At 36.4% G+C, this 10,633-nt stretch overlaps 1 protein-coding gene across 1 annotated transcript in view; it reads right to left on the bottom strand.

The window, feature by feature from the left end:
• PLXDC2 (plexin domain containing 2) overlaps window positions 1-10,633 on the bottom strand; it is a 158,443-nt gene that overhangs the window by 68,011 nt on the left and 79,799 nt on the right. The window contains exons 6-7 of the mRNA XM_009275258.2: window positions 7,065-7,187; window positions 4,040-4,158 (exon numbers count right to left, since the gene is read on the bottom strand). Coding sequence (XP_009273533.1) covers window positions 4,040-4,158; window positions 7,065-7,187 — 242 coding nt within the window. The remainder of the gene's footprint in view (window positions 1-4,039; window positions 4,159-7,064; window positions 7,188-10,633) is intronic.

The following is a 10,633-nucleotide window of genomic DNA, read 5'->3' on the forward strand; positions in this document are numbered from 1 at the left end:
CAGTAGCCAAGTTGAACAGAAAATACAAACAAAAACTTCAGCAGAAATTAGAATATTTTAAAGTAGAAATATCTCAGCAGATTTTGCCAAAATCCCTGCAGGTGTCCAATCTCTTGTGCTGGGCATTCTAGCGAGAGTGAAGAACTTGCAGAATAATTTTGTAAAACTAATAAGAAAGTTGTAGTAGGGTTCAGTCTAACAGACTGGCAGCTTTAAGAAGCAGCCAAAATTTTGGATATATGTTTTACAAACAGGGAATTGTTTGTGTAAGGTGAGGAAATCATAAATTAAGTTAGTATAGCCAGCTCTTCAAACAATTAGGCAGACAGACAGAAATGCAGTCAAAGTAAAAGGGAATCCATGACCCAGGAAAACTCTTTTCTTCTCTTGAAAAACTACAATATTATTAAATCTGCATTTACAAGTACATATGCTTATCTTTAAAGTGTGGGAAAATTAATCATTTTACAGAACTGAATACTTCAGTCACTCAGTGATGAGTGTACTGGGTGCCATTTTATAGGTGAAATCTTTTGAGTGAGACGTCAAGATCAAATAGGCTTTTACCATATGATGGCCTATTAGGAAATATGTCCTTTTGACAGAAGGCTTGTAGTAAATAATAAAATAATTTATTGAAAATTACAGTGAAACATAGGTAGCAAGCAGATAGCTAGAGTTCTGAATTCTTCACCTGAATGGCAAGATGTGTCATGACAGGCTGACACGTTAAACAGTTGAACAGTAAGCTAGGAAAGTGCAAGTGGTTGCTAATGGGTGGCAGGTGTTTTATGGCATTACATTCAGAGGATGGATTTTAACTAGAATAATTCCAAAATGTATGTTAGCTCTACCATAGACAATATAAACTCTTGTGTTGTACAAGTCACAAGTTTATGAATAAGCTTCCCAAACACACACTAGTGCTCGGGCCATTGACATCTGTATTTTGGATTATATACTTCAACAACAGGTAGAAAGATATTTAGAATTCATGCTGAATTCTATTAATCATTTGGAACAGTAATCTAGACAGTATTTTCCATCAGAGAGTTCTCAAATTTAATTCTTTTCAACTTTCTCTGAGAACATGTCAGAATCTGACCCTTCAAAAAAGAATAAAATAACGGCCTCTGACCTTTATTCTGAGGAGATGGTAAGCAGGGTGCAATTACTGCCCCACTTCAAAACTGAGTCAAAGATAAGAGCCAGAGTATGCTGCAAAATAATAATTAGGAACATAATAGTACTTATATAGGGCTTTCATTGCCAGTTTCCCAAATAGTTATTAGTTACTCTACAGGCCAGACTGCATGAAACTTAATCAGGAATTTTAAGTTGCAGAAACTGATCAACTCATAAAATCAAAGATCCTGTTTCCATGTTAATATTTTTGATAATAATAACAGAGGCAAAGAAATGCCAGGAATGTATAATGTAGGCAGAGTATCTATGAAGACTGTGCATTTTTTTTTTTAGTTTTCAGGAAACAATCACAAGGTTTGGAGCCTTGTTACTGAAAACAGAATATTTTCCATCATGCATAGCAGGAGCATCAGTTTTATCTAACTGCTAGTAGTTAATCAGTTCCATTCAATTCTGCCTCCTTTCACAGTAGAAAGAAATTCTACTACAAGTCTCTTTTAGAATTATTTTCCAACTTCACATATTGGGCAATTTGAACAAGCATTTCAACTTTAACAATGGTTTCTGGATGACTGCATAAATAGAGAGTCATTACTGTTTAAATGAACAAAGAAAGCCTTCAAGCCAATGAAATTAAGAAAAATATCCTAAACCATTAACAAAGCCTTTGGTACCTTTGCCTAATGTGTCCTGTATTAATCATGGACAGAAAAAGAAACCAAATGTTACACTAAGGAACATTAGCTATAAGCACTAATGGGAAAAGGCTATACAGAATAGTTATTTTGTTCAAAAAGAAGCAAAGCTCTTGAGAATTTAAGTTCTGTGAAGTTTAGAACATTGAGTATTCACTAATAATACATAAAAAAATATGTCTGTGCAGAAAATTTTCTTTGTTACTATGTTCTGTTGGCTAGTTTGCACTATAATGTATTTCATACGCAGTAGAGGTGCACCAGTAAAATTTTCCTGCCAGCTGATGTTTCCTGACATATTGACCATTTGCCAGAACACTAACAGTTGGTGTAAGCAAAGTGCCTAAGCCATCATAGCATAGAAATTGTTTATCCACAGATTACATGGTATAGTTGCATACAATTCCAGGGAACCACATGTGATTAACGAGGTGGCCCATTTCCTCCTGTCTTCCTAAATGAATAAAGTTTTCCACTGCCTGGCACTCTGCATCATCGTTTACATTTATGCAAAATGAATGCAAGATACTATCAATTTAGAGCAACAGCTTCTATCACCCATATTAGATTCATTTTGCACAGGGCTGGACAGTAACAAACAGGGCAGAGCATCTCATAACCAAGAACAGTAGTCTCCTGAAAACGTCACCATTTTAATGTCAGAATGCATATATAGTTCTTGCCAAATTTATCTTGAAATTACAAATTGAAGTAGTGTCCTTCCCCACTTCTCTGCGTCTTGAAGGCAGGAACTTTTTTGCGGTCTTTAAAAACATTGTTTTTTCTTCAAAAACGTTTCAACAACAGTCGATAAACAAAGCTTTGGTGCACGCTCCTTTGATCAAGCACAGGCTCCATTGTGCTAAGCAGAGCAAAGCTTTCATGAAGCTGGAGTCAAAATGCAAATAAACTGCATTTTCATAGATTAAGACTACTAACCTGTACATAACATTCAGAAACAGAGCCAAAGCAGACCTTGCATCAGCATGTCTTTTATAAGATAAGGAAAGCCAGGTACGTGGGCATACCAGAAGTTTCTTGTGTCTACAAAACTAATCCAGTAAGAATATCCTGCAGCAATCCTGTTTGTAAGGTGCAAAGACATCTATCTTAGGTGAAGATACGACTGCTGCCAGTAGAATAACCCAGATCCTCACTAGCTTTCTAATGAAGGGGAGAGGGATACTATTATTTCTGCTTCGTTCAGGTGCATGGCTTCAACACAGGCATGAAAAATGAGCCTGAAGGCTCACAACTGGTCTGTAGCGGAGAGAGAAGAGAACCCAGATTTCTCCAAGTCTGGACAATCAGTCATATCACTGATGACATTTTTTTTTTATATAAGGGGGATAACAGAAAGATATGCATCTTGAAGAGAAAGCCATGCTTTGCATACCAAACTGAGATTAAAATAACCAAAAAAAGAAAGAAAATGTTCTTTGCCCGTAGAGACTTGAGATTATCTACCTTCTGATTCTCATTTGCATGAAATTGAACTAGAGGTATAGCCTCTAGACTATAGCCTCCAGGACTCTAGCAACAATAGCAAGAAAAAAAAAATCATCTAAAGTAACGACTGAAATTCTGAAACACTTGGAGAATGCAGAAGAGCCCAACCAAGACAACAACATATTGGTGCTATGAAGGTAAACCAAATGGCCTCAATCTAACCAGAGTTATCACCAAATAGATGGAAATCCTCACAGAGCTAGAGATACAAAACAGTTATTTCTTATTTAAAATACATGAACTTTGAAATATGTCAGTTGCCAAGAAATGATAGCTGCAGGAAAAAGGCGACCTTTTAATACTAACTATTGATTCTAGAGTATTTTCAAACAGGCCCAATTTAGGTGAACTAATTGAGCAAATTAGACCCTGCCTTTCAAAACCCAAGAGGAATTTACTAAACAATCAAGAATTTACTAAACACGCAGCACTTAAAACCACCCAAAAAAGGCCAGTTGAAATCCAGGAGTAGCACATTTGAGCCACATTGATGGTTTTCAAGTCCATCACATGACTATCACTTTTACAATAAAATGTCATTTTCAGCAAAATAGTGATCTTATAAGCAATATAATGAAATGATCTTATATAGCTGAACTTTCAAATATCCCCCCCCAAAATGTAGGGAAATTCCTGGCAGGTATAAAGTAATTTGTCTACTTAAATTACAATTTTCAGACCCAACTTACTTCTTTGTAGCCGAAAATGATACGCCCATCATTGAGAAGGGTGGCCTGAAAAGTGAAACTGCCCAGGTTGTAATTATCCTGCAGATGTACATGGTCCCACTGGACAACTAGTGCTGTGCCTGTGAACCCCAGAGTGGGGGTAGAGAGGCAAAGGGAAGGAAAAAATGTGAGAAAAATATTAACTGGCTGTAGGAAAAGTACTTAACTGCAGTTACTTGAAACAAGAACAGTGATTTGTCTCTTTTTAGCAACTTTCAGCCCAGTATCTTGAAATGCCAAAGATATTACAAATACGAGTTGCAACTGAAATCCTCTTAAAGGTAGACACCACAGTGCCACAAATAACTACCTCAACTACTCGCACAAAAGTCTGCTAAAGCAAGAGTGGCCAGGTAACTTGGAATTGCACAGAGTCAACAATCACTAAGGGTAGGATCCAGCACTCAGAGTTCAGGTGTGCTGCCACAACCACTGCTCTGCAGTGGCTTTTTTTACACTATATATATACACCCTGACTTTGAAATGTGAAATGCTAATAGCATTGCCTGTTTAATAAAAGTTATTATTTGAGGAATTCAGATTCTTCCATTAACTATGCATTAATATAAATAGCATTAATTTTTTTCTGCATGGTGCAAGCCCTTTCTGACGTTCAGCAAGTTGAAAAATATTAGGTGTTGGCAATAAATAAATGTAGTTTAAATTAAAACCACTAAGAATTCATAGATGGGGTAAATATTGAGTCTGGTGTGCAGAGATTTAGTTGCAAGAGGCTTGTTAATATTCATGGGAGTCCTCTGGCTGAATATCCACTTATTGTACCCCAAGCAACTTGCATACCCTGTGAGCATGTTTTATAGATGTTGAGGGTTATAGACACATTCAAGCAGCGTGGCTGAAAGACACTTACCACCAAAGCTGTGTTTACTGAAAATGACTTTTTCGTCTTTATATACCTTCCTCAGTAGACTTCTCTCTTTGGCACTATTGGGAGTTGTGTGCTTTGATACACAGCACTTTAATTTTATTTCTTCCTGGAGTGTTGAAGGTGGGTCAGTATGCATCCAGCTCAATGCATTTTTGATATATCCTTGAAACATCTTTTGTCACAGATCTTCTGTGCTGTAACTTTCATTAACACATCTCGGCAGGGGATGCCACGAAACTATGAGCATGCAAATTTTTGGAGCATACTGCACTAAGTCCACCACATTATTGTCCCATGTGTCTTTCATGAGTCTAGTACATGCTCATTAATTGTGCACACAGTGCATTTTTCCTTCTGTGACCACATTCACGAACTGCTCTCTGAATATTTATTTGATTGTATTAAACTTCATTTTAAAGGAATTTAAAGGGACTTTTAAAATTATTGGAGCAAAAATAGCCAGAACTTCTTATATTCAGTCTTTGAGTACCTCAGATCCACGTGCATCTCAGAACTCCAAGCTAAAGTGGAAGTCAGCTGCCTCCAGAACAGTCTTCTCATGCCCAGGGCCTTTATGTAGATTCATGTGTACATAAGTCCCTGGCAGTTAGCTCTGTGAGTGAGGCTTGGATGGGTCACCACACTCTGTGCTTGCTCACTACAGATGCTGCTCTAAAGCAGCACACTTACCCAGAAGGATAAAACAGGGATAAATAAGGAGCTGAAGATACAATTTGCTCAGTTCCTTTTTATTTGGGGTAAGATAGCAAATTCTTTGTCCTAAAGCACATGAGGTCCAAAAGATCATCATGCCTTACACTTGAAGAGGGATCCAAAATCTCGAAGAAGTATTCAACCTTGTCATGAAAGTAATGTGATACAGCCTGATACACCTGGTATGAAGACTGGAAGTCAGGAATACAATGAGAATTAGCAATGTCTTCCTCAGAATCCTCAGATTCTTTCAGTAAAGATGACAAATCTCAGGCCATAATGTCAAATAACTTATGAAGTGAAAATAGTATTTTTTTCTGTTTGAAAATTCTCCATGCAAGGAGTAGGATTTTGTCATGTAAGTCTATTTTATTGGATTTTTAACAAATAAATGCTGCAAGTAATGATTAGATTGAAAGGAAAGGTTATGACTAGGTGCAAAGGTTATAGGATACATTTTGATCCCTGATCTAAAGAATAAAAATTAACACACCTGGTTGGAAATGTGACTTATTTTTGGACATGTTCATAATTTGTGCTTAAATTCACTATGAATAATCATACATAGAATGGCACAGGCTTATCCAGGAAGATTTAAAACAATCATAGATCTCATGATATTAAGTCACGATACTAAACTCTCTAAGTTTTAAATACAGAATAGACAGTTACTGCCATTGTATTTGATCACTAAAGGCCCTAGGTAAGGCACCAGATGCCTTTTAATCACATAGGTTATGTTTTCAAAATATTGGTTATAGCTGACTTCGTGATACAAATATCCACAATTCAAGGCCTTTGAAATATCTCACAGAGCTTCAAGTTACATTCACTGCAATTTGCCTTTTACCCTTTCAATCTTTTGTACAAGGGTCTATTGAGAACTTGTGGTGTAGATGAGTATATTGGATTCCAATCCTGGAACTCCATGCACACTTAGTCATTGACAGGTTTATTAACCTTATACCTGCCCTGCTTCAGTGTATTCTTGCTATTGCATTCCACAAATGCTATTTTCATTTTAGTTAGTGGGTGGACGGTATTTACTACATATATTTCGAAGTAACAGGAACTTGCACTTTTATACAAGACAGATTTTTCCTTTTAAAACTGACAAAATACATTGCTAGCTTGAGTTTATGGACTTTAACATCCAGAAGATATCTGTCCAATTAGGAAAAAGCATTCATGACTCTTTAACCATGTTCTAATTTAAGAACTGTTTATGGATGTCTAGCCACCTGCTTTATAAAGCCTGTGAGTTAAAAAAAAGAACAAAAAAAACTTTAAAAAATCTTCAATTTTTCCTTCAAAAATAGTTATTTAGGAAAATATGAAGAGCCAAGGGACACACACATTAATTTATGAAGGTCTACTACATACCATTATCAAAGTATCTGACTGTTGAATTTCTTGACACACTGGGGTCAAAATTTGCCATTAAGGGTGCAATATATTGTGTAGCTGTTAGCATTCGATGCACAACTTCTCCAGTATATATGAAACCTACAATAAAAAAAAATATTGAGACCATTTCAGTAACTTCTGAAAAGATTTAATAGAATGGCAGGTTGAACTAGGCATTGCCAGAGCATTAAAGGGTCATCTGAGAGAAATTAATCCCACCACCAATGTTATAGCGAATTAAGTAAGAGCTAAAATTTCAGGAAGATGTCTGTGATGGCTGCCAGAAGAACAAGATCCAAGATGAACACGGAACAATTATTTCAAGAAGCAAGTATTCATACAGAAATAAAAACAGAGCAAACTCAAGGAAGAATAACTCCAGTTACGGACAAAATGCAGATATGTGGCATTATCAAAATGAGCCATTTACTACCATGCATATTCCATAGTGCTTTCTATCCCTTCCAAAAATCTGCAATTTGTTTTGCTTTTGCAAACTGTTACCTCTTCAAAAGTTAGTGTAACCCTTTTTCATATTTCTAGAGACACAGAGTAAGAGACTATCTCAGACAAGAAGAGATGACAACCTTTAAAAAAAAAAATCAGATGAAGAGTGGAACAGATAGGATTTTTTCATGATTATAAGCCAAGCAGCATTTCTGCTACATTCTCTGCAGTGTCAGGTCTCACTAGTTTATCCTATTCATCCTTGAATCCACAGTACTCCTCAGATCAATAGTGGGCTCCTTCCATCAGAAGTGCTCACCCAAAACCTCTTACTGGTTTGGAACTGGAGTTCTTCCTTCAAGGAAGAACAGTCATCTACAGTGAATACAGTAATGCTGCAGTTTTCTTCAAAGCAAAACTTTGTGTATTTTAATGGCAGGAAACCCCTGCTATTTTAAATGACAAATGGTCTACAAATAAATCTGTATTGTTTAGGTTTGCCAATTCCACTTCAACTGACTGATGGGACTAACTTCTTTAGATGCCCCAACCTAAAGCCTGACTTAAAAACTCCCATCACCCTCGAGTGAGTTTTTTCTTAAGTTTTATTTTAGCTTTTGCCTTGCTGGTCAAAACTGACAAACTTCAAGTTGATTGGAGATACAGATAGATCTCCAAAACTAAGGTTTGCATATTACCTCTCCTTTTAAAGTGTTTACCAGATGGTGCCTTATGCTGAAGTGTTTGCTTTTTCTCCTTCTATTGATTTAATGAAGTATATTCCAACAGCAAACACCCCAATAACAACAAGACTATTAGAGTTGGCTGAAAATTTTCTAGCAGAAAAAATTCTGTTTGGAAGATGTCTTACAGAAATTCAGTTCTTTACTGGCAAATGATAGTATCCACTGCAACAGTATTTATGCTGGTTTGTGTTTTCTTTTCCTTCTTCGGTCATATTGAGAGTCTCTCTTCCTCCACAACCCCTTTTACTGTCAAGCCCAAGAGGTCCTTTCTTCTCACATTTAGTATCATAGCAATACAACACATGATGAAGTAGCATATAAATCTATCCCTAAAACACGATTGTGAAATTCCGGAACTAAACACAAACCTGAACAACTGGAATTACCCTCAAGGTAGAAATACCATTTTCCAGTCAACTCCAGTTAATATATGATATTAAAAAACTATTAGTGTGCAACCCCACTTTCTTAACAATAGTATCTCCATCCTAACCACTGTGAGATGAGACAGGTTTGTTAAAAGGCTTGTTTGATATGATGTAGGAAATCTCTGAGAGCATGAAAAAAATAACAAGTTTCTGGAGTGCTTTAGGCATCCTTCTATTCCTGTCCTCTCCTGAAACATGGTGGTAAATGCTTCCTAACTGTTCACGGAACTACTTCGAGAAGTCATAAGGTGCTATAAACAAAAAACCAAAAAAGGTGGTTCTTTGGAATAATTTTCCTGCATGGCTGCTAGCAGTTAAGATCAAGTACCATGGTGTCAACTCAAGTGGAGGTGATAGGAGACCTAAGAAAGAGCAAGGTGGGGAGAAAACACAACAAAAGATTCAGTTGTAAACATTTGGCATTGACAAAGGGATGAGCTAGGAACCTAGCTGCCTTTTCTTCATTTAAAACACACCTATGTATTCAAATGATACAGTATTTTAATATCTGGACACCTCCTAACTACTAAATTAATTCTTAGGACTAAACTACAACTGTCTTTTTTTTTTTGGGGGGGGGGAGATTCTTTCACTTAAATATCTAAATACCACTTTTCTCTTTTGCTAATTGATAGGGAGAGAGAAACACCAATTAAAAGAATAAATCTACCCACACATATATACAAGTCATGTATAAATCGGAACTTTCAGAATATACAATTATGGCTGTAATTTTACTCTATTACTCATCATTTTAGGGTAGCCAACAGTCCTGCCAAAGTATAGTCCCTGAAATACATTTTCATTATTTCCTATTTATTGCTGTCTGCTTCTAAAATGTCATTCCCTTGAGAAGTATTCCCTCATGCTTATTTAGACATCTTAAATACATATCATTTCATAGAATATTTGTGCCGCTTATTATCCCTATGGTCATGTGCACACATATTTTAACACAATCTTGGGTAGGTCTATAACCTTGAAACCATTCCTCAAAAATATTTTGAAGACAATATAAACAAAACCTTTGAATCCATATTCATGTATTACAATTAACCTTGATACTTCAGTACTTATTCATCCCTTGCATAACGGTCCTATCTTTACACACAGTTTCCCTTTCATGCTTTCATCCCATTTACAGTATAAATGTCACCATTATAACTAATAATGAGGCAGATACAATAGGAAAAGAAAGGACTTAATTGTGCTGGAACACATAACTAAGTAGATCAGCCCAGGTAATTAGTAACCACAGAGAGTATTTCCAAGTGTTTGCCGGATGCAGCTTTACTTTAGACAAAAATGGAAAGCAGGAGGTGGATGATAGCTGGGAAGCAGGCAGGCCTTGCATGAAGATCATTCTAATGAGAACTCCAGTCATGCGTTGAAACAGCTTGAAAAGAAACACAAAGTCATTTCAAATCATCCCAGAGATTCAAAGGCTGAAGCCAGTGTTGAGCATGGACATTTTATCATTGCCACCACGGCTTAAAGAAAGCAGCAAATGTAAAATTAACTTATTCCTGAATGGACTTCCGCAGAAAATTGGCTTATACTATCTGTGACCTAATTTTCTGACAGTGGTAAATGCCCATGGTTGATTCATTTAGTCAAGGAAGAATTTTTCAGACCTGCAATTTCCTGAACCACTTAATCTCTCCTTTGTGGGTGGGGTTGGTAGAGCTCTTTTCCAAAACTCTCTAAAAGTACTATACCTAGAAGCATAATATGCTCCTACGTACTGGAATGAAGACAAATAGGAAAGAATGCTCAGCATTTTGTAAGTTTAATATGTATATATAAATCTAACTAAAACTAAGGATGAACTAATACTAAAGCCACTTGTAAATCAAGGAGGGTATACTCCTAGTCCTGATAGTGTACAAATGCACACTCACACACAGAGGAGGGGGGGGGAATA

Source organism: Aptenodytes forsteri, unplaced genomic scaffold, assembly GCF_000699145.1.
Source record: "Aptenodytes forsteri isolate BGI_AS27 unplaced genomic scaffold, ASM69914v1 Scaffold336, whole genome shotgun sequence".
Taxonomy (NCBI): Eukaryota; Metazoa; Chordata; class Aves; order Sphenisciformes; family Spheniscidae; genus Aptenodytes; species Aptenodytes forsteri.